At 50.3% G+C, this 22,212-nt stretch overlaps 9 protein-coding genes; 5 read left to right on the plus strand and 4 right to left on the minus strand.

The window, feature by feature from the left end:
• Positions 1-3,672: 3,672 nt before the first annotated feature.
• On the plus strand, positions 3,673-4,023 carry GSBLH_T00003289001 (uncharacterized protein; the record flags this gene model as incomplete). Its single annotated transcript, XM_013042000.1, has 3 exons — positions 3,673-3,876; positions 3,907-3,964; positions 3,995-4,023. 3 exons carry the CDS (start codon positions 3,673-3,675, stop codon positions 4,021-4,023), a joined length of 291 nt encoding a protein of 96 aa, XP_012897454.1.
• A 28-nt stretch (positions 4,024-4,051) lies between these two features.
• Positions 4,052-4,551, minus strand: GSBLH_T00003290001 (uncharacterized protein). XM_013042001.1 has 4 exons: positions 4,402-4,551; positions 4,316-4,370; positions 4,230-4,285; positions 4,052-4,199 (listed from the first exon to the last, which is right to left on the minus strand). Exons 1-4 carry the CDS (start codon positions 4,478-4,480, stop codon positions 4,054-4,056), a joined length of 336 nt encoding a protein of 111 aa, XP_012897455.1. The 5' UTR covers positions 4,481-4,551; the 3' UTR covers positions 4,052-4,053.
• A 132-nt stretch (positions 4,552-4,683) lies between these two features.
• GSBLH_T00003291001 (uncharacterized protein) lies at positions 4,684-5,428 on the minus strand (the record flags this gene model as incomplete). The annotated part of the gene is made up of 2 exons (XM_013042002.1): positions 4,684-5,241; positions 5,273-5,428. 2 exons carry the CDS (start codon positions 5,426-5,428, stop codon positions 4,684-4,686), a joined length of 714 nt encoding a protein of 237 aa, XP_012897456.1.
• Positions 5,429-5,634: 206 nt separating this feature from the next.
• On the minus strand, positions 5,635-6,490 carry GSBLH_T00003292001 (uncharacterized protein; the record flags this gene model as incomplete). XM_013042003.1 has 5 exons in its annotated part: positions 6,412-6,490; positions 6,290-6,371; positions 6,181-6,260; positions 6,028-6,150; positions 5,635-5,997 (listed from the first exon to the last, which is right to left on the minus strand). The coding sequence occupies exons 1-5, from the start codon at positions 6,463-6,465 to the stop codon at positions 5,635-5,637; spliced, it is 702 nt and encodes a 233-aa protein (XP_012897457.1). The 5' UTR covers positions 6,466-6,490.
• Positions 6,491-6,515: 25 nt separating this feature from the next.
• On the minus strand, positions 6,516-7,870 carry GSBLH_T00003293001 (Pyruvate Dehydrogenase E1 (subunit ?); the record flags this gene model as incomplete). XM_013042004.1 has 5 exons in its annotated part: positions 7,844-7,870; positions 7,711-7,799; positions 7,527-7,681; positions 6,881-7,495; positions 6,516-6,845 (listed from the first exon to the last, which is right to left on the minus strand). The coding sequence occupies exons 1-5, from the start codon at positions 7,852-7,854 to the stop codon at positions 6,516-6,518; spliced, it is 1,200 nt and encodes a 399-aa protein (XP_012897458.1). The 5' UTR covers positions 7,855-7,870.
• A 159-nt stretch (positions 7,871-8,029) lies between these two features.
• On the plus strand, positions 8,030-8,871 carry GSBLH_T00003294001 (uncharacterized protein). XM_013042005.1 has 6 exons: positions 8,030-8,260; positions 8,291-8,357; positions 8,389-8,437; positions 8,472-8,527; positions 8,562-8,604; positions 8,641-8,871. The coding sequence occupies exons 1-6, from the start codon at positions 8,137-8,139 to the stop codon at positions 8,758-8,760; spliced, it is 459 nt and encodes a 152-aa protein (XP_012897459.1). The 5' UTR covers positions 8,030-8,136; the 3' UTR covers positions 8,761-8,871.
• A 5,691-nt stretch (positions 8,872-14,562) lies between these two features.
• On the plus strand, positions 14,563-15,764 carry GSBLH_T00003295001 (uncharacterized protein; the record flags this gene model as incomplete). Its single annotated transcript, XM_013042006.1, has 3 exons — positions 14,563-14,994; positions 15,024-15,542; positions 15,573-15,764. The coding sequence occupies 3 exons, from the start codon at positions 14,563-14,565 to the stop codon at positions 15,762-15,764; spliced, it is 1,143 nt and encodes a 380-aa protein (XP_012897460.1).
• Positions 15,765-16,719: 955 nt separating this feature from the next.
• GSBLH_T00003296001 (uncharacterized protein) lies at positions 16,720-18,813 on the plus strand (the record flags this gene model as incomplete). The annotated part of the gene is made up of 1 exon (XM_013042007.1): positions 16,720-18,813. One exon carries the CDS (start codon positions 16,720-16,722, stop codon positions 18,811-18,813), a length of 2,094 nt encoding a protein of 697 aa, XP_012897461.1.
• A 599-nt stretch (positions 18,814-19,412) lies between these two features.
• On the plus strand, positions 19,413-22,166 carry GSBLH_T00003297001 (uncharacterized protein; the record flags this gene model as incomplete). XM_013042008.1 has 4 exons in its annotated part: positions 19,413-19,478; positions 19,511-19,730; positions 19,763-21,598; positions 21,627-22,166. Exons 3-4 carry the CDS (start codon positions 21,191-21,193, stop codon positions 22,164-22,166), a joined length of 948 nt encoding a protein of 315 aa, XP_012897462.1. The 5' UTR covers positions 19,413-19,478; positions 19,511-19,730; positions 19,763-21,190.
• Positions 22,167-22,212: the final 46 nt, after the last annotated feature.

The raw sequence follows: 22,212 nt of genomic DNA on the forward strand, positions 1-22,212 counted from the left end.
AGCGGATCGTTTGGACCACGATTTGTTCAGTTCGACAAACACGAGCTGCATCTGATCGACTTTCTGGTTCGATTCCTCGACAAATTTCGATTTGCAAAACGCTTCCAGAGACTCGGAGGTTTCATTCGGAATCAACGCAAACACCGACTTCGCCAAATCCGAAACTCGCAAAAAGCGCGGCAAGAACGAAGCAAGGATGGTGTGATAGGACTCCTTGGCCAAAAAGCGTTGATAGCTGAACACGATCGCTTTGATCGACTCCGAAATCTTCAGCGAATCCTTCGCCACGCCCAGCAAATTCGCTCCAAGCCACAATCCATAGAAAAAACAACCCGTGGGGATCTCCAATTGCGTCGCCTGCACGTCCGCCTGCGTCAGTCTACCATTCAAAACCCTTCTGAACATCGACAGCTTCGCATAGGCGTCTAACGACACTTCATCGACCGCTTCTTCCGCGTGAGTTGTGGTGTCTGTAGCGAACCGAGCGATCAATTCGAGCATGTTCATGAACTGAGTTTGATTGGCTGCCGTGATCGAGGCTTTCCAGTTGAGAAGAACGAAGATCTTCACGTAGCTCGCGAGGTTCTGGGACTTCAGCTTGGAGAGATCTCGCATCTGGAGCAGCTCTTCGAGCGAAAGCTTGTAGAGAATCGCGAGAATTTGATCGGTGCTGAAAGGAAGAGAAACCGAGGAAATGCATTCCACCAATCGCTAGGAATCAGCTTCCAATCCAAGAAAGAGAAAACGGGCATCGAACTGATAGAAAACCGGACGAACACTATCATGATGTATTCCAACAGCATCGATCGGATGTTGTTTATAACAACATTATAACGACCTCGGCATTGCTCATACACAGCGTCGATGGCTTCCTCGCGGAGCGACCGCGGGTAGGAATCGGTCTTGTAGATGTGGATTAGTGCGCTGAACGCTTCCTCGCAATCCATCTCGTAGAGCTGCTTCACCACCTCTTTCGGCGAGGATTTCGAATTCAGCGAGGAAACGATCGATCGAATCGCGGGGAGAAGCGAAGGTTTCGAAGGTGGTTTGGATGCTTCGGAATCCGCAGAGGGAACCAGGCGAAGCAAATCGAGGAAGAAGGAATCGTACTTGATGGCTCTGCGAGTTAGAGCGATTCTTGAGGATCTACTTCATGTTTTCTTTCTTCTTCGCATTGCTGACCGCGTCGAGAATCGCTTGCAGAGCCAATTCGCGGGAAAAAATGCTCGTCGATCTCGCTAACAGACGAATCGCCAATTGCAGAAACAGAGGCCGGCGAATCTCGACGACTTCTTTCGATTTGGAGGATCGAGGGATCTCCGTTGCCAACTGCAAAATCGCTTCGAACTCCTCCGAAGAAAGCTCGAACGCGCACAGTTGTCGATAGGCCATGATAATCAAGCCGATGTCCGATTCCGTGATCACACACGACGCATCGCGATGAAATACGCTCCAACAGAACTCATACAGCGCGATTCGGACCGAAGATTCGTTGTGATGCAGCACGGAATGAACGATCAAATGCACCAGCGAGGCGGGCTGGATCGTCTGCAGCACGCCCTGGCTGAACGCCGTCGCCAGCACGTTCACCAACCGCTCTACGAACAAGCTGCTGACGTCTTCCTGCTGCAAATCAAGCAGCAAGCTCTCCAGTTGCTTCGGGTCTTTCTCGAGAATCTGGAGAATTCCCTTGTTGACGAGCGTGGAAAGCACGAGCTCGTCGCATCGCGAATCGTTCAGCAGCACGCGGAAGAACGACCAGCCCTCTCCGGGCTTCAGCGTCTTCAGCAAACTATCCACGACGTACTGGCGGAACGCCGCGTCGCCCTTTCGCCACACGCTCCAATGGAACAAAAGCGAGTGAGCCAGCTCGTCAGCGGTGCTGGCGAGCACGTGCGTGCAGAAATCTTTGATGGCGATGAATAAATCGTGCGTGATGCACGCGTCTTCGAACACTTCCAGCAGCGAAACGAGGATCGACACGCCGTTGATGCCCTGAAATTGATGCAGATTGCGAGAGGAATTCGCCAGAACGGCCGTGACGATCCGAACCACGTGCGACACGCACTCTGCTGGAATGCTGTGCGCCAATTGCAGCTCCGGAGCCAGTGATTTCTGGGGATGAGGCAAGACGAGAAAAGAAAACGATGGGGACCAAAAGTGGAAAAAACATCACAACGCCGCCCAGCGAAACGAGCGAATCGTTCACGTTTTTGGAGTGGATCAGAAGCCCTTCTTGGATCGTCGCGTTGAGATTGTGGCTCGAAACGTCCATCAGCGTGTTCTGATCGATCCGGTTGCACGCGTACGAAAACACAGCGTTCTCCGCCGTGCATTCCTCTTCCGAACTGCAATCATACAGCGCCACATCGCCCACAAACCCCTACACCTCGCTCTCCTCCCCCAATCCCACATGAAATCCCTCGCTGCACACCGAAACGCCCGCGTGCGTCAGCACGTCGCTCGCCGGCATCACCATCTTCGACGCACAAATCTCCTCTCCGTTGCGAAGCACCGTCAGCTGGCCTCGCTTCAGCGTCCGCGCGTGCGTGAGGCGGAGTTGGCACCATTTCCCTTCCTGCACGCCGTTCATCACCTGCATTCGACCGATGTTTTCCGCTCGCCTACGTCCACCAGATCCTCTTTTCCTTTCGACACCACGCGGATCCGCAGCGTCGTGCCGATCGCGATCAGCTCGAGCAGGCTTCCGTCGGTTGGCGTGTAGTTCTTCGATTGCACGCGGAAGATCACGGCCTGGCCGCTTCCCGCGGAAACGGAGCAGAGCGAAACCACGCAGTACGACATGGAGAGAACGTATTTGGTCGAGGGGAAGGAGGGGAGAGGAGGAATCGCAATGGGGTCGGTTTTCTGCTGAATGAAAAGCGAATCGAGCGGATGGGGAGGATTGGAAACGAGTTGGCGAATGCTCTGGAGGTGAGGGGGAAGGACAAGTGAGACGTCGAAAAAGATATTGAGATACTCGCTCTTCTTGATTACAAAACGACAGGAACTGTTAAAAGGAAATAACATCCACTTGGCATCGGTCGATGTGCAATTGAACTCGGCAATTAAACAAAACAACTGCATGATCCTATCATCAAAAGAGCGGCCGATCAACTACTTTCGCAAAAGTGTACCTTGGCTCTCAACATCCTTCGAATCAAGTGATCCTTGGCGAAAAAACAACATTACCAATTGCTTGATAATATCGGCACTAGAATAATACGCTTTCCATTTCACCCTACTCGTGTAACACAATACACGTTTCTACGGAACCTTTGAGATGATCTTCTAGTCCAAGGAGGACATCCGTGATCTCCTTAAATGATAAGGATTTGAAAGAAGCAAAAAGGGTTCTGCTCATCACCATGCTGCCAAATATCTACTCTAACGAAGATACGGTAGCAATACACTTCTTCGATTCAAAAAGGGGGTCTAAATACAAAGCTTGAAGCTTAATGAGTCCTGTATCCTCTCCAAATCTAAATCATACATTGTCCTCATGTATCTACTGGTTCATGCGGATTCAAACTATCTAAAAATACAGATATCTAAGAATACAAATAATGATATCCCGATTTTTGGAATTCCCAAAAAAGTCAACGACTCATTATAATTATGCAATTTGGGAGCTATCTTCCTCCTCCTTATCCATTTCCTGACCGCTGGTGGATGGTAGCCAACACTCCACAGTCAGTTCAGTGGTTGCAGCCAACTATTCCATTCCAGCAAAGCTACCCTTATTCCTACTATCAGATACAACAGCAATCGATACAAAATCAACAAGAAAAGAAGGAAACGACTGAAGACTCAAAAGAGGTTGTAAATGCAACAGAAATCACAGATGAAGGGTCCGAACTTGTACCAACAGATGAAGTAAGATCGATTTATCGAATCTAGATCTAGTTAGTCATATCAGAGGAGTGGATGGATGTAGTAGAGCGAGGATACAGGAAGATGATTGGTATCGCTGAAATGGGTATTTGATTTCTAGCTAAAATGAAAAAGAATAAAAGGAGATAATGCACTTCCTTCTTCGCAACAAACATTCTTTTAGTAATACTGATTTTTGTCATTTCTATCCCGTCTTTGTTGATCCCAACGATTATACGATTGATCCGGAGGATTACCATATCGTGGAGTATAGTCCTTCAAACTAATAATCTTGTCTATACACCGCTCTCCAAAATCAAGATAGTCTACGATTGTGATGTAGCTGCATATAGTACTGAGTGTGACTCTGCGAATTTCGGGTTGTCGAATTGTTTGGGCGAATTGGTGCATACTAGATTAGAACAAGAGTTTTTCGACATACTCAAGTCCGATCGTTCGACGCAGTACAGACATCGATGATGTTATGATCGTAGCATCTACATTTCAACGAAGAATGGCACAATCGACCTATAGCAAATTGAAGAATGGACCCGATTAGCGAAAAATCACGTCTCTGTATATTCGGTGTTGATTGGCGCATCGCCATTACTCTTTGAACAACGATGGGGGATGCACAAGCTGCTCTCCCTACAATAGGTGGAAGCGCTCTTGTAACTGTAGAAAGCATAGGTTGAAAGGTTAAAAAAGTAAAAATGTATGCGTTTTGAGGGAACCGTGGAAAAAAAAGTTGAGAATACAGTTTTGTATGAAACAATCATTCTCGACGAAACAAAAGTGAAAATGAAAAACTCATGAAGGATTTAGCTGCTGACCGAGCTCATTTACAACATTTGACAGATTGTTCAGCATGTCCGATAGAACCGTGCTGCTCGTATCCGTCGACGTATTTACTCTTCTTCCTGCCTCTCCTTCTCTTCCTTCCTCCCCTTCTTCCTCCTCCTCCTCCTCTTCTTCTTCTTCCTTCTCAGTAAACGAAGACGATCTCTTTCGCTCGCTTTGAATGAACGACGAAGGCGAGTTCACCACTTTGATTGGGGTTGCATTGATCGACGGCGTCGATTCCCTCTTGTCCTCCTCCTCCTCCTCCTGCTGCGCTCTTTCTCCTTTTCTTTTCCGTTTGCGGAGCGTCTCCCTCAACCTCGCTACTTCCAGCAGCGACCGCGTCCGCTCGGTGTTCATCATCTGCTCCATCTCCTTCACGCACCTCGTTTTCTCTTCAATTTGACTCTGCAACGATCCTGTTTGCCGCAACAACTCCGTATGCTGAATTTCAAGATCGCGTATTTTCCGATCCAAATCATCCTGCACTTGTCTCAATCTCTGCAGCTCCGTCTTCTGCGTCTCCGTCTACGCCTCACACGCCTCCTTTTCTCTCCACCTCTCCCTGCAGCCTCTCCTTCGCCGCCGCGTCCGCCAGCTGCGTCACCAGCAGCGCATCGTAGCTTTTCCGCTTCTCCTCCAGCGCGCGGTACGTCGCCTGCTCCCTCGCCTCCGCTTCCTGCAGCTGCTTCTGGAAGCTCTCGCTCTGCTGCATCTCGCTCTACCCCTCACTCCCTCCCCTCTCCCCCACGCTCGCGCGCTGCTGCAGCTCCCCCGCGGTTCGCTGCAGCGCCTGCACGCGCTGCTGCAGCTGATTGGTCAGCTGCTTCTCCTTCCGGAGGGACAGCTGCAGCCCCGCCGCGCCGTCGCGCTCGATCTGCAGCAGCGACTGCACACGCGCCAGCTCGCTTTCCACGCTCACTATGGTCGATTCCCCGCGGGAGGCGTACGGGTTCGGGTCTTCTCGGCGCGCGAAGCCTCCTCGAGGAGGCGGCAGGCGTGCTGGGACTCGGCGAGTTGGAGCGTGAGGGCGTGCTCGCGCTCTTTGGCGGATTGCTCGGAGGCGCGGAGGGACTGCAGCTCGCGCTGGCTCGCGCTGTAGACTTGCTGCATCTCGCTGATTTGGGACTGGAAGGAGCGGAGTAGAGAGCGGTCCGAGGCGGAGAGAGTGACTTCCTTGCGGAGCTGCGAGGTGATTTTGTTGAGGGTTTGGATTTGGGAGTCGCGGTCGGAGAGCGTTTGGCGGAGAAGGGCGAGCTGGGTTTGGAGAGTGTGGCGCTCTTCCTGCGGGAAACAAATAGACGTGGAAGGTACTTCGATTTGACCCTTTTCCATGGTGAGAGTATGGATCAGTTCTGCGTATTCTTGAGCCGAGTACTCGCCGCCCGCATCTTGATTGCCTACCCTCCTTTTTAGCGTTTCATTTTCATCACGAAGCTAGTATTTAGGGAAAACAAGTTGAGATACAATCTGATACTTTGAATCAACTTCTCCGAGTTCTTTGAGCAGTTGATTTATTCGATCTTCATTGGCTGCTAAGGTAGCATCTATCGTTACCTCCGAAAACAAGCCCTACCAAAAGTAAGTCGTTCCAACTGTAGTTTCTGCAAGTCGCACAACAAATGCGCTACGAGCGGTAGGGACGATGGATCTACATCCTTCTCGTGAGCGTTGATTTAAACACGTCAATCTTCCTACTTCAGTGTATCCATTCTGCTTCAAGATCAAGAGGGTGGAAGAAAAATCATCCATTACCTAAAATCGCCCCTCCTGAAGTCCGAGTGTGAAACAAACAGGTGATCTTAAAGAAGCGGAGTTTTCGACTTGCTCTCGCAGTACTCAATATTTCGAATGAAGTCCGGAGTCTCTCCATAGAACACATCGGTGAACAGAGCACTATCCTCTGGAGGCGTCTCCTTGAGACAATCATTAACCCATCCCTTGACCTCCTTCTTAATCGAGTTCTGGAACTCCTTCCACTGCTTCTCGTCCATGATTCCATTCTCCATGAGGATGTGTCCGATATAGTTGACACTATCTCGCGTCTGCCGCACGTTCTGAATCTCGTCGCGGGTTCGGTACGTCACACCCGGATCCGACATCGAATGGCCGTGATACCGATACGTCTTCAGCTACCCATCACCTTCTCTCTCTCTCCTCTCCCTACCTCCAAGAAGATCGGTCCATTTCCGGCCACGCAGATCTCGCGAGCGCGTCGGCACGCCTCTCTCACCGCGAACACGTTGTTTCCATCGGCCTGGATACCCGCGATGTGGTGCTTTCCCATCATGTAGTACTCCGTCGACGACGACGACCGCTCCGTGGAGGTGCCCATGCCGTACTGGTTGTTCTCGATCACGAAGATCTGAGGCAGGTGCCACAGCTTCGCCATGTTCGCGGACTCCCACACCTGGCCTTGGTTGCTCGCACCATCGCCGAACATTGTCACGCAGATGTTCGTTTCGCCTTCGGGGACCGATTTGTCGCGGTTATTCAGCATGTGCAGGTACTGCTCCGCGAAGGCAAGCCCAGTGCCCACAGGGGTCTGCGCTCCCACAATTCCAGATCCACCGAAGAAGTTCTTATCGGGCTCGTACATATGCATCGAACCTCCCTTGCCGTGGGCAGAACCCGACGCATGGCCAAGAAGCTCGTTGATCACCGCTTTCACTCCGGCTTCGCCCGCTCCCATGCGGAGGAACTCGACTCCGTGGCAACGATAGCTGGTAATCCAGTCATCATGGGGCTTGATCGCCTCATTAATACCAGTACCACAGGCTTCCTAGCGATTACGGATACAGACTAGAACTCACTTCTCCATCATAGAGATGAAGGAATCCGCGGATTTTACGCATCACGTACAGGGGATCGCTCTCAATCTCCATTCTTCGCATTGTAACCATATTTCTAGCAATCCGAAGACACTCTTCTTCAGTCACCTCGGTAGTCGTGGGAAGAGGATCCGTATCTGCATCAAAACAACGAATCTATAAATACGATGCACCTTGAACTCCGGGAGCTTCACTGTGAAGGTCTTGCTGCTAAATGCACGAATTAATTGACGGGGAAGTGTTTTTCCAACCGCGCTACCCACCATGTTAGCTCAGTCACTCATTCAACTAATCCCTACCAAGTAAGCATTTTACCAAAAAAGGACTAAAAACGATTGTGAATATGATTAGGGAGATTTTTTCGATCAGGGTACTACTTTTATTGATTATCAAAGGTTCCTATGATCACTGCTGAAAACTATATCATTCTAAACTAAGGCATCTCATTACAGTGGAGTGAGATATTCAGCGCTTGTGAAGAGTAGACTGTCTACCCGAAGAGGGGATTACCGAAGTGAGAAGTGAAGTCAGAAGACTCATTTTTGTAAAACACGCACCACTTTAGCTCCCACATTGAAATTTTTATACACACATGAGCAAAGAAGATAGATATCAGGCGATTGTCCAAATGTCGTCGAGACTATTGCAGTTTGAAGAGTTGTACTCGAGGATGGTATATCAGTTGAATAAAGAGCAAAAGGATGAACTGTCAACGAGTCAAGTTGATGGGTATCGCTTATGCGTAGGAGAAGGACAGCGTTGGTCATTCACGGTGAACTCTCTTCTCAGTTCGTGCGTCCTCGAAGAAGAAAAGTAAGTACTTCTTGTTTTGTCTTTTTTCTAGACTTTTGCAGTCTCTCATAAGGGCGATCGACGACGAGATCGTTCAATCTGTATTTCCAGAAAGATGGGCGTGAGTGTGTGTAGATTCAGGTGAAAAGCGTGAAGCGGAAGAAGAAGAAATCAATGCAAAATTCGATATTGTACCTTAATATATTTGCTTTTCCTAACTCTCAGTGATTCTCTTCTGAACGTCGAGTCGATCGCAGTTGGTTCTCCAGTATATTCCTCCTTTATATCTTTTTTAATTTTGTAGGCTGTAGCATACATCAACGGAACCTGGATCATGGTGAAAGTAATGCAAATCGACAATGGAATATATCCAACCCAGTCCTTCGCCAAGCACAATCCTTCACTTCACCTACACCGTGATTGACGGCGAGGAGAACCTCGAGAATCCGCAGGAGTTCTGCGTGGACTATAAGCACATCATCAACTACCCTCTCTCCTATTCCCAGGCGAACTTCACCGCCAACGACTTCGCTCTCGCGCCAGGCACGAAGGTGCTCGCGCTTTGGCCGCAAACCACGGCGTTCTACGAAGCGATCGTGCTTCCGCGCAACAATGTCCCGGTAGATGATTGTCAGGAAGGCGGTGAGTGGCAGGATACGATGATTCTAGTGCAGTTCGAAGGGTACAGTCCGGTTTCCTTGTTGTACCACGACGTGATTCCCTTCAAAGCAGCGTTCTCCCTTGTTTGTTAGAAATTGAATCGAGGGTTGGATGGAATTAGGATGGAAATAAAAAGGAATAAGAATGGAAATAGAATCAAAAAAGGATAAGAATGGAAATAGAATCAAATAATGATAAGAATACAATAGCATAAAGATAAAAAAGAGAATGACATAAAGATATAGAATCACCGAATGAGGTAGGAACAAACACACCACAGTTAATCTTACTTAGAATGATGAACACTATGACTCCGTCTCTTCACGATCGCTTCCACGATCTGCACAAACAGCAACAGCACCGCCGACACGCCGAGCGAGATGATCGCAATCACCAGTGCCTGCGACATGCACTTCCCGTACACCGGGCCCCACTTCCCCTTGAAGTCATCCTCCACCTCGCATCGCTTGAACGCCTTCCCCACCGTATTCGCGGTCGCCTTCTGGCACGCGAAGCTGCACACGCCGCCCACTTTCATGCGCGGACACGTCGTCGTGGCCTCGCACCAGCGATCGTACACCTCGATCTCCATCACGAACGACGCGCTTCCCGCCGCGTTCTGCGCCGTGATCGTGTACGACTGCAGCGCCGAGGTCTCGTTCGCGCGGCCCAGCAGCGTGCCCTTGGAGGAGAGGAACATACCGCTCGGGAGCGCCGGCTGCGCCGAGTAGGACGCCACCAGGCCCGTGATGTTCGATCGCAGCGGGTGCAGTGTGTTCCCCGTGGGGATTCGAAGCGTGGAAACGGGAAACACCAGATGCGAGGGCGGCATGAGCCGGCACTCGGAGCGATCTTCGGGCTCCCATTCGTGGTCGAGACAGTAGCGCGAGGCGAGTCCGGAATAGCCGTAGGGGCAGGGCGAATAGCTGACGGTGTCGTTGGCGGTGGCGAAATAGCCGTCGATCGAGGGACAGAAGTTGTGGCCCTGCGGAGAGCGGTAGACCAGGAAGAACTCCAGAAACTCGAACACCGACACGTTCACGTCGTCCACCACCTCGAACCGGATCGATTGAAACCCGGCCGTCGCGGCGGGCACGAGGAACTTCCGCGGCTCGCGGTCGTAGAGCGACGTGTTGCACTGCCGGTCGATCTCGATCCAGTCCTCCGCGCCGCTGAAACGCCCCTGCAGGCTCCAGGTGAAGTTCTGGATTTTGTTGGCGCCGACGATCCAGTACTCGTTGAAGACGGTGCGCTGGAGATTGGCGAACTCCCACTCCCAGAAGGTTCCCACCTTGAAGGGGGCGCGGTAGGCGGTGGTGATATCCATATCGAAAAGGTTCTCCACTCTTCCAGACATGGCTTGCGTTCCATTCAAGGACGCGTAGCTGGTGGAGAGAACTGAAGCCTCGGTGGTGTCGAGGACCGTGATGCAGTCGAAATCGAGCGGCTGGGACGAGAATTCGGCCACGTGGAGCTCTAACGCGAGCACGTTCTCGCCGTCCTTTGCGTGCATCACGCGCAGAGGGATCGAGAACTGCGTGAAGGCGGAGCCATCGTGGTCGGCGAACGCATAGTCCCACGGACTCGGGTCTTCGTCGAGATTGAACCGATACACGGGATTGCCGTTGAAGTACACGATCACGCCGCCCACGAACCGAATCTGCACTCGCATCAGATCGTACTGGTTCATGTCCTCCAGCACGAACCGACGGCGCAGATAGATCGCGGGGTTCTCGTGCTGCAATCGGGCCAAGCCCCCCGTGAACATCTCCATCCACTGATAGTCGTCGAAGTTAAGGTCCGTCCAGTCCTTCGTCGGGTCGCAGTCCGTGCACACGTGCCACAACGACGTGCGCGGCTGGATCGGCTGGTGGACCTGGAACACGAGCGTCTTGTTCGAGACTGGCTGCGGGAAGGTGCGCGGCAGCGCTCCCGTGGCCACGACGAAATGCTCCTGGTTGGTGGTGAGCGAGTAGCCCGCAGGAACGTTCCATCCGCTCCCCGAAGTCTCCACGAAGAAGAACGTGTAGAACCCGTCGGACAGGCAGAAGCTGTGTCGCTCAACGTGAGGCTCGTGGCGATCGATCTCGTGTCGCTCGATGGGCTCGACGTCGGTGGTCTGGCCCGGGTAGAGCGCCCACCACGTCGCGGTGAGGCCTCGATCGACGTGCAGAATGAGACGATACGCGGCGTGATCGTTGGCGCAGGCCAGCACACTGAGGGAGAACACAGTCCCCACGAAACAGCCGTCGAACCGGCGTGCCGAGACCGTGAAGACCTGCTCCAGCACGATCGCGGGCGTACCGGCGATCTGGCCGGTGAGGGCATTGAGGTGGAGGCCGTCGGGGAGCGAAGGCGTGATGGTGAAGTTGTAATAATCGGGCGAGGGAGGCGACAGGACCTCCAGATCGGTGTCGACGTAGAGCGTTCGGCTCGGGTATTGGAACGGAGGGACTGGGCGGTCCATCTGCTCTCCATACAGAATTACTTCCGATAGAATCATCGTATCGGACGTCTGAAGATTGCTGAAGCGAATCTCGTGCAGAGGCTGCGTTTCGTGAATCCAAAAACGAACACGCTGCCCCTTCTCGGTCCATTCGATGTCCTGGATTACACTCAATTTCTTCCAAGGCGCGTTGTTCTGCGCGCGTCCCGAGACCAGGAAACCGGAAGGACCGGGAATCACATCATGGAAATAGCCAACAAGGTCGATGCGAGAGATCACCTCGCGTCGCGTTGAAGAATCAAAAGACAGCACGATCTCTGCATCTCTGGTGCAGTGATCGCAACGCACCCACGTTTCGTGATCCGCATCGACCAGTGCGTTGTGTGGACCTTGCAGCCCCTTTACCGAGCTTTCCATCGCAAAACCGCGGTACTGCGAGCCGGCTCCAGCAAAGCGAAGCGAAAAATCGAAATGTCCGTCGAACGCGGACGCTGTGGTGTGTAAAAGAACGACCGTCACGAGATTGGTCCCCTTCGTGAACACGGGCTCCCACTTCGTCCCCGTCCACACCGACGAGGGCAACAGAACCGACCGATACGCCAGATCCGCGTAGCTGCCCGTGGCCGTGACGAACTCCGTGATGGGCTGGTTCTCAGGGAGGTGGTCGCGGAAGACCTCGATGCCGTTGATAAGCACGGCGACTCCATATTGGTAGCGGAGATACATCTCGAAGCTCCCCGATGAAAGATCGGGGAAGTAAAAGAGCTTTTTGTACAGCTGGATCTGATTGGACGAACTCGGGAAGGCGTCTGCGTGGCTGACGTTCCAGTGCTCGGTCTCGGTCGAGGTCTGCCAGTTCGCGGGGAGACTGTCCATCCAATAGAACCAGTCTTCACCGCGGGAGATCGAGTAGCCGACGTTCACCAAATACTCGGTGGGAAGGCCCGCTACAGTATCCATATGGCAGCCTAGCAGCAGATCTTTGCTTGCGTCGGCTCTCAAACCGAACACTTCCAGCTTCGAACCAGTGTACCAATTGTCATAAACGGTAGAGCCCAAGGTGATCTTCAGAGATCGAGTAGCGGAGCAAAAACGATAGCTCACTGCTTGTCCACCCTTTTTCGGAGTGCTGCTCGTCACATTTATAAGGACTTGGCCAGAGTCGGCATCCACCACAGAAAACAATTCAAAATACACATTGGAAGATCCGTAGGTACGTAGTATTTCGAACGCGTGAGTGTTGCACTCTTTGACCAAAATCAGAAAAGAACCATGGGCTTCTTTGGGATATTTAGACTGAATTTTGACGGTAATATTGCCCTGAATGGCAGAAGGAGTTCCAGTAATTGAACAAGTCTCACTATTTAAAACCAATCCTTCAGGTATTTCTGAAACTGCACTGCATTCTGAGAAGTTGCCATTGAGTGGATGGATGTCAGCTGTATCAACATTGGATATAAAAGAGTAAGGACCGCCAAAATCGATCCATTCTTGACCACTGACAATACAAACGACTAGAATAATATCAGCTGACTAAGACCTACTAGAAAGAATAAGGAAGATGGCCACACTCATAAAAGTATGAGAATCAACACAAATAAATGGATCCCGCGGGAACTTTGATTAAAGTAGATATCAACCAGAGGGTAGGCATTCAAAAACCAGGTCATGGATATTGCAAAATACTCTCTTAAGCGAATAAAACGAGATCCAGATATCCAGAAAGGTTTATCAGTATATCGGTTATGGCAGAAGGAAAATACTGGGTCGAGAGAACTGTATTGCCATCTCCAAATCGTAGATGGCAAAATATCCCTGTCCTCTGAGGCATCGAGCATCCTTGAAAGTCATATTCCAGTTCTCTCTGTGTACTTCGTATTCCACTGCATTATTGTGTAGGGCAGAGCAAGAATTTACTGTGTCTCCTGAAATTGACTTGGTTACAAATGATGCGCTTATGGAAAATATTGTAAGCAGCATCTTCATAGACGATACTGAAGAAATCGAGCCTGAGGAAGCATCGCCCACTGATTCCTATTCTCTGAACATTGATGATGACAAGATGCTGACAAACGAAGATCTGCGCAACTATCCTATTAAACTCACACAACAACAACTTCTTCTCCTCAATTCCCTTTCAAATAGATTGACACTTCTCTATAACGATGTGGAAAAAGCTGGCGTGCCTCTCCACTTTCTGCAGCCGCACAAGGCAGCGCTTCAGCGTATGATCACCGCAAGTCGCGAGGTTCAATTCAAAATCCAGTCGTTTGCTAGGAAGCATAGGCCTGTGGACAGTGCGTCGATCACTCCAGACAGTTCGGTGTTCGCTGACGCGCAGGCAGTGGAAAAGGAGCAGGAACGACTCAAGGGTCAGCTCGATGCACTCAACGAAAAGCTGAATTTTTTCTCCTCGGAGTACCAGAGAATCACAGAGCTGTATATGCAGGAACGAAATCGAAAGCAGGCAGATACAGTGGAGGGGCTGTAGAGTTCGAATTGGGGGATAACAGGTAGTCTAAGAGAAAGGGAAGAGACGCAGAGAAAGATGGAGATCCTGCAAAAAGAATCGGACGACCTACAATACGCATTGAAGGTTCTCTTGGAAACGGGCACAGTGATCCCTCCAGAGCTCGACGCGCATATAAACGATGTCCTAGCAACTCATATTTCCTTAGATTTGCTTGTTTCTTTGAAATGATAATGATAATTGGTGCGCCAATGAAATGGCGCGAATCAAAGGTAACATGACAATGGCAAAGTGACCACATTCGTAATTATATCATTTTCCAACTTTTTCTGGGGTCTCTTGAATGAATCTGAGAAGTGAAGAAGATTTCGATCCTGACTCAGAACATGAAATGGACCTTTTCTTTTGCAAGCCGGCAATTACGTGTCCACATTGCCTTAGCATGATGAATGAAATAATCGAGCTACGAATGGAGCTGGGGAGGAGAGAAGATTATGAGAGAAAAATAAAAAAGAATTTTACGATAGCGCCTACACTCTACACGTTCTACAAGAACCGATTGGATAAAAGGCAGTTATTTCGGTAGGGGTCGAGATGGGGGGTGATTGTCAGCTCTGCAAGTATGACATCTCAGTCCATTATACAGTCAAATGAGCAGATTGACTACAGTTATCAAGAAGCTATTATCAGTAAGTGCTTTGCTCCTCTTCCTGATCCGTTTTTTTCTACTCCTGGATTTGTGTCACAGTTTTTATGTCAGTGTGACGAGATGTGTATCCATTAACAATCCCCCTTCATGCCTAGGCAATATCTTGTCTTCAGAGTCGCGGCTACTCCGTCTACGATCTCCCGCTTATGTCTTTGGAGATTTTCATGGGAACATGGCCGATCTCCTCACCTTCGCTCGAACGATGTGGCCTCTAGGGATGCATCTGACGCCCGGAACCTTTCTGTTTCTCGGCGACTACGTAGATCGAGGGATGTTCGGTCTTGAGCTCCTTGCCTATATCTTTGCGCAAAAGATCATGCTTCCCGAGAAAGTGTTTCTTTTACGAGGCAACCACGAGGTGAAAGCGGTCAACGTTTCATCTCTCATCTCGCTCCATTCTAGGGCTTCGACAAATACTACGGAACGAGCTGCTTCCTCGGCCAGCTCCGCGCTCGCTTCTCCGAGGACATCGCCATGGAGATCTGGACTCGCGCCAACAAGGTGTTCGACTATCTCCCCATGGCCGCCACGATCGACGACGTGATTTTCTGCGTGCACGGCGGCATCCCGCGCCCCCTCCAAGGCGAGCAAGCAGCCTCGATCAACTCCATCGATCTGATTCCCTCGCCGTTCGAACTCACGCCGACGCCCAACCCGCAAGAAAACCCCGAGCTGAAGCAGCTCGTGACGGACCTGCTGTGGTCAGACCCCGCGCAGAACCGGCAGGAAGCGTTTCTGGACCAGAACGGGTTCGGAATGGGCGAACGCGGACCCGGCGCCGTGTGCTACGGACAGAAAGCCGTGGAGGAGTTCATTCGCGCCAACGGGCTGTCGCATATTCTGAGAGCGCACGAACCGACGGCGAACGGAGTGTCGGTGAGGAAGGGAGCCAAGGTGATTACCATCTTCAGCACGTCGAGGGTAGGAATGGAGGGGGATGGTGAGGCAAAGGATCACAATTATGAAAATGCGTTTTGTGGATGCATTCTGGTCGATGGAGAGAATATTATCGCGATTAATCACCCGGACGTTAATGCAGAGCAGCAGCAGCAACAGCAGCAGCAGCAACAGCAGCAGCAGCAACAGCAGCAACAGCAACAGCAGCAACAGCAACAACAGCAACAACAGCAAGTTCTGCTTTGAATTGTTTGTTAGAAACGAACGGAGTGTGTGTGAAAGGTGAAATGGGGTAATCTTTGGAATAAAAAATAAAAAGTGCGCATACTTCAATATGTGTAACACAAATAATTCCTTAAAATCAAGAATCGATATTATTCCGCTTTCAATTATCCAAAAAAATGAGCAAACAAGGGACTGACCGAATGAACTATGATATAGTTTACATAAAAAACACTAACAGGTCTTCCATAGCTCAGTTGGTTAGAGCGTGCGGCTGTTAACCGCAAGGTCGACGGTTCAAGCCCGTCTGGGAGAGTTTCTTTTGCTCTTATTTTTCGAAACCATCTGGTCGTGGAGCTTTCTAGTAACGGCGTTAAAATATGCAAAATTGCATCTGTTTATTCTTGTGATTCAAATTCGATGGTAAAAAAAGAATCGAAAAAAGGGAAAAATAAGGCAGTTAACTATTATTTGTTTAGAAGTAGTTGAAACTCCGGTTAGTACATCATTATCTGTGCTTTTCAACTAGGAGTTTGCAGTTATTGTCCCATTTAGTTCCGAATTTGATTAGTTCTTGTTAAGTGAAAGAGCAAAACTGGAACTGGAAAACACTGCTAGTAATGGTAGCAAAGAGGTTGTACCTCATCTTTTTTCTGACGGAAGGAACTTTCTGGAATTAGTGAAACATGCAGTTTCTTGTCCATACAAGCTGGGAGAATGCCCTATTACCGAGTGTGCATACACCCAAAGGATATTGGCATATCTGTCTCCAGCGGTAGCCAAGAAGAGGAAAGCTGTGGAAGAAGCGAGAGGTCGGTGTGACAAGTACTCGCGTTTGGAAGACTCGCTTGGAAAGATTAGTCGCCCTTCCAAGAGTCCTCTAGTCCGTGACTGTTTTCGAAGTAGTGAAGGATTTATTAGCATCAAAGTTCACTACAATATTGATCCTTGTGCTGAATATAGTTTGCCTTTGGAAACAATGACCAAGCAAGAAATCATCAACTATGTTAGCTTTTTGAAAACAAGGAACTTACAGGCTTATTTTGCACCATTGATTCAGCTGTTGATGCAGCACAAAGACAACCATGGTATTTTTAACACGCCTGTTGACCCGGATGTCCAGAACTTGCCTACATACTATTCCATTATCAAGAAGCCGATGGATCTGGGTACTGTTCGGGATCGCTTAGCAAGCGGGTACTACACTTCTCAGAGTGAAATAATGGATGACATTTCTCTAGTGTTCAGAAATGCGCAGAAGTTTAACCCGGCCCCTCATTTTATTTATCTGTGCGCCTCTTCTCTAAGCAAGGTTTTCGAAAGCGAAGCAGCAAAAATCCAAACTCGCATTGAGCAGAATCGTGTGAATCAAGCCAACCATTTCTGCTCTTCTTGCCGAGGAACGCCCTGTCGAATCTGCGGCGAGAAGTGCTTGAGGTATAGTCCTCCCGTGTTTGTTTGCGATGGCGATTGCCACGGACGCATTTTGCGATGCTCGACCTACTACATCATCCGTGGACAGAAAGGACGGTACTGTCAGAAGTGCTATGCAAAGAAGATCGCGGGAATGGACAAAGCGGACCGCAAGAATCTCCTCGTGAAGAAGAAGAACGACGAGATGTTTCCGGAATCCTGGGTGCAATGTTCACGCTGCCACGAGTGGCTCCACTGTATCTGCGGCTTGGTTCATCCTCGCCAAGTCACCAACAACTACGTCTGTCCGATCTGTCTCTCGGAAGACCCGCGAAGAATACCGAAGCCTGTCCAGGGAGCGGCTGCGATCCCGACCTGCTCGTTGAGCGAGTACTTAACGGAGAGAGTGCGTCAGCGTGTGGATGAAGTGGTGCAGAAGTTGCCGAAGCGATTTCGCCCTTCCGAATCCGAGCAGACGAGAATCAAACAAAGCCTGATCGTGCGAGTCGTGAGCAACATCACGACCTCCGTGACGGTGAAGAGATCGATCGCGCCTCTCTTCACCACCAACCACTCCGACGAGCTCTCGCTGCCCTACCGGAGCAAGTGCATCGCGTTCTTCCAGCACCGCAACGGCGTGGACATTCTGTTGTTCGTGCTGTATGTCCACGAATTCGACGAGAACACCATCCCTGCCAATCGTCGCTGCGTGTACATTTCCTATCTGGACAGCGTCCACTTCCTCTCTCCCCGCTATCTCCGCACTCCCCTGTACCATACGCTTCTCAACGGCTATCTGGCCTATGCGAAATCGAACGGGTATTGCCGCGCACACATCTGGGCATGCCCTCCTTCGCGCGGTGATGACTACATTTTCCCTCATCACCCCCGCGATCAGCGAACGCCCAACGCGGACCATTTGATTGGATGGTATCGCCAGTTGTTGGCGGAAGCCGTCGAGGCCGGGATCGTGAGCCACGCCTCGTGCCAATTGGACGAGCTTCTCCATATCAACGCGGTGCGGAGCAATAATCCGGATATCAACCAGCGGCAGATTCGATGCTTTTCGATTCGAGAGGGCGCCGAAACAGAACTCCCCGGACTCCCCGGACTCCCCGGGACGCCATTGGAGCGAGCCCAGGGATCTCCGTTTTCCCTGTCGTCGTGTTCGTCCGTCTATGAAACGGAGAACGAGAACGACTCGGAGGTGGGGATGGACATCATCAACGAGAACGAAGCGTTCTTCTCGTCCGATATCTCCTCGATGAGTCTCCCGACGCCCTCGATCCCTTCCATCGACTCCACGACCCACCCTTCCTCTGCCTCCCTGCTCGCTTCGGAGTCGCTGAGCGAGCTGGAGCGCGTTCTCCTCTTGACCGTTCCTTATTTCGAGGGGGATTATCTTCCCTGCATGGGCGAAGACATCATGGACGAGATCTACCAGGACAGTTTGAAGCCCAAAGTCGTTCGCAGCGTTCGCATTCATCGCCTCCTGACATCTAGACGCCTCCTCTCTCGCGCGCCTCCTCCATTTCTTCTTCGTCCAAGCACAGAGCCGAGCTTCGCGACCGAATTCTCAGAGACAACATTCTGCAGTTGCCTTCCGAGTTCCTCCGTCGTTACGCGAAGTCCATGCTGGAGAATCCTGCTCGCTTCATGATCGCCTATCTCCGTCCCACATGTTCCTTCTGCGGTCAAATCATCGTGGGCACCGGCCTTCGCTGCGATGACTGCTTCGTGAACAGCACGCCCTTCTTCCTCTGCCAGCTCTGCGCGCAGAAGGTTCGATCGATTGACTCACTCAATTCATCGTAGCGGATCTATCACGCCCATCCCTGCTCCACCGTTCAATTCCCATCCCTACCGCCCGTCGTCGAGCGAGATCCCACCATTTCCTACCCGTTTTTAGATAAACGACACGAGTTTCTGCGACTCTGTCAGGGCAACTTCCTTCAGTTCGATACGCTGCGGCACAGCGTGCTGTCGACTTCGATGATCATGCAGTTCATCTTTCATAAGACGCCTGACCCTTTTCTTGATCTGTGCGATTCCTGTGAGAAGATTATTTATGACACGGGGTATCTGTGCAGGTATCGAGACGACTATTGTTTGTGTAAGGACTGCGTGGAGAGAGATGGAGACATTCATGCCAGACTTCATGCGAGGAACGTGAAGGAATTTTGAGTTATATTTTGCTATGTATTTTTGAAGCCCTTGGGCAAGGAAACGATGTTTGTTTTTTTAAAGTTTTATGAAGGAGTCTGTGGAGTTGCCTCACTTTGTGGAGGATCGAGCGATCGACTCCGAACCTGTTTATATTGCAAAGTATTCGCACAATGGACAGCTTTTGGCTGTAGTTCACACAGACTATTCTCTCTCTATTTGGGATGCAAACGATATTCTAGTCAATACCTATGAACAAGCTTTTTTCACACAAAAGACGCATAGCGACCCCAACTCGGTTCACCTCGTTTTTCTTGATTGGTCTGCCAGCGATCGCTATCTCTATTTTATCGGAGACTGCGTTGGGTTTCTCATCGACATTTATGGAAGCAAGAAGGATGCGCGGAGTTTTACGTCGATTTTGATTCGTTTTAATTTATACATAGATTTGATCAACCCTTAAATTCCTTTTCTGCTCATCCGGAGGAAGATATGTTGTGCCTTGTGACTTGTCTTGACAAACTAATCGAAGTCGATATCCAGAAAGACGCAACACGAACACTGCTCAACTACCGAGACAGATTTCGCTCTGACACAACCCGAAGAACTTCCCTTCCTTCGTATGCACAATATACTGGGTTTGACAATCTAATCTTGCTCTGTGTGCAGGGTTATCTCTGCTTGGTAAACCAAAGCGGGGAGATCATTAGCGAGCGCCCGCTCAAGTTTTCGCCCCCCTTTCAGCAGCGAGTTTGCATCAACCGCGAAGACCGCACCTGCATTGTAGCGCGCCGTTCCGAGCTTTTAACCATTTCATTGCCCTCGATGGAGATTATCTCGTCCTACCGCGATTCCGTAAACGATTCTCCCTGGAAGTGTGTGGAGAGTCTTCCCTCCCAGAAGCTCGTAATGGCGATGCCAGAGAACTACGTGCTCGATGGTCCTGTGTTTTACATCATGCCTCCTGAGAACGGAGTGGACGTGGTGATCTACCGAGAGCCCAAGCAGCGCATGGCGTGGGGTCTGCTTCATCCCTCGGGAAACAGCATTCTCTTCTGCACGGACCAGCGCGAATTGCTGCTGTATCGCAACGAGGATCGCACGATTCATTGGAACGTAGATGAGCGGCAAGCAGCCTCCTTTCTAGGGTCCCATGTATCCTTATCATTTCACGTACCTCAAGAAAAACGAGCAGGGACCGTCCACGATGGAGCCTTCTTTCGAAGCGGACTATTTCCCGATCAGTGATCGCGGCATTGAGTTCATGCAGTGTGAGGTCCTGGGTCCAGTCCGGAAATCGGAAGGAACCGAGGATTCGAATGGAGTGCTGGGATCGAAGAGGACAAAGAGGGATGATCGTATCGACAAGGCAAGCGAACTTCATCCAATCGACTTGTTCTGTGACTGTCCAGAGAAACCGCAAGTTTTCTATATGCACCTCGTAGCGGAGGATCCAGAGCGCGCGGTGCTGCATCATGAGAACATGCTCCCTGATCCCCTTGATGATATTTACAATCGTGTGTAAAGTGGTTTGTTGAAATACCTGTTAAAAAGGCAGTATACAAGCACGCATAGCCTAATTGGATAAGGCGCTTGCCTACGGAGCAAGAGATTGTGGGTTCAAGTCCCACTGTGTGCTTTCTTTTTTGCTTTTATTCCTTTCCAACGACGATTCTTCGAATCCCACTTTTATATTCCACCCTTCCTCCTATTCCGGTTTCGGCCTCGTTTCGCCCAGTAGATCGCTGTATAGAATTGATCACCTTCTTTTTCAAACAATTCGTTCTTATCTTTTCTTTTTCCCCGCTTGAGTGTTTGCCATTTCAACTTTTCCTTTCCTGTTGAAGTAGCCTCCGTTTTCCTGACTTAAGCCAATGAAACCAGATAAGGCGTTTCGAAGTAATCAGCAAGTGCTTAGAAGATCGATAAACAAGAGGAATGCTATAACGAAGCATTCGAGTTTGAAATCAGAAAAATCGACTCCAGCACCAAAGAACGATCGATTCAAAAGAAGACTCGATATCAATCAAGCGATTATTGAGGCGTTGGATGACTATACAGCGGAACATGTCGATGAGTATTCAAGGTATCAAAAAGAGCTTCTTCCTTCGCCTCCAATTTACGAGAAGAAGTCATCCAACACAGAGAAGCTGTCTTCCCAAAAGAAAACGAAAAGGAATCACAGTTTTGATATTCAGACTCACAAATCTCCTGTTCTGAGTGCAAAAAAGGCACCACCAGTTCATGACGAGCTTCCGCCGCTGGAACCTTTGAGTTTGCGTGTAAAAGTTAAAAGTGTAGGACCAACAGGTAACAGTCGGTAATCTGTGTGTGAGGAATAGAGGAAGATTTTGTGAATCAAGCAAAAACGCTCTACCGCAATCTATTCAAGGGCGGCTCGACGCTTCCTACGAAGTCCCTATTCTCTGCAGAGCAGGAAAAAGAGCTCAAGCAACTCTTGCTCAAGATTGTTCGTTCGAACGGGTCTCTTCCCGGTACCAACGAGGAACCTGTGCTGTTCTACTTCTCAAACAGCGCGATTTCTCGCTTGCTGGACGCGCTCCGTTACGAAAACCCCTACGGTCTGAGCATTCGAAGCTCTGTTCTCGAAGCTCTGGCTCGCTACGATATGAGTTTCCATCGCTTGATCAGTCATGGCTTGCACGAATATCTGCTCCAATATGTGATGGACGAGCGCGGTCTGCGAGACAACGACGGTTGGGCAGAGAGCGAGGTGTGAACTGTAGACGATTTCGCGACGATTCATCAGCAGATCGGCGGGATCCATCGCTATGTGATGTTGCTGCGCGTGCTGACAGACGTAGACGTGCGCAATGGCGTGAACGATAGCTCTTTCGTCAGGACATAGCGCGCTGCGCGCCCTCCACCCCGCAGG

This window comes from Blastocystis hominis (genome assembly GCF_000151665.1).
Source record: "Blastocystis hominis, Singapore isolate B (sub-type 7) whole genome shotgun sequence assembly, scaffold_3".
Lineage (NCBI taxonomy): Eukaryota > Bigyra > Opalinata > Blastocystidae > Blastocystis > Blastocystis hominis.

Coding starts and splice junctions, on each gene's coding strand:
- GSBLH_T00003290001 (XM_013042001.1), bottom strand. CDS start 4,480: ATGGCGATGCGCCAATCAACACCGAATATACAGAGACGTGATTTTTCG. Junction 4,286..4,315: donor CGTCGAACGATCGGACTTGA/GTATGTCGAAAA, acceptor GTTCTAATCTAG/TATGCACCAATTCGCCCAAA. Junction 4,200..4,229: donor AATTCGCAGAGTCACACTCA/GTACTATATGCA, acceptor TCACAATCGTAG/ACTATCTTGATTTTGGAGAG.
- GSBLH_T00003294001 (XM_013042005.1), top strand. CDS start 8,137: ATGAGCAAAGAAGATAGATATCAGGCGATTGTCCAAATGTCGTCGAGA. Junction 8,261..8,290: donor AAAGGATGAACTGTCAACGA/GTCAAGTTGATG, acceptor GCTTATGCGTAG/GAGAAGGACAGCGTTGGTCA. Junction 8,605..8,640: donor CGATCGCAGTTGGTTCTCCA/GTATATTCCTCC, acceptor TTAATTTTGTAG/GCTGTAGCATACATCAACGG.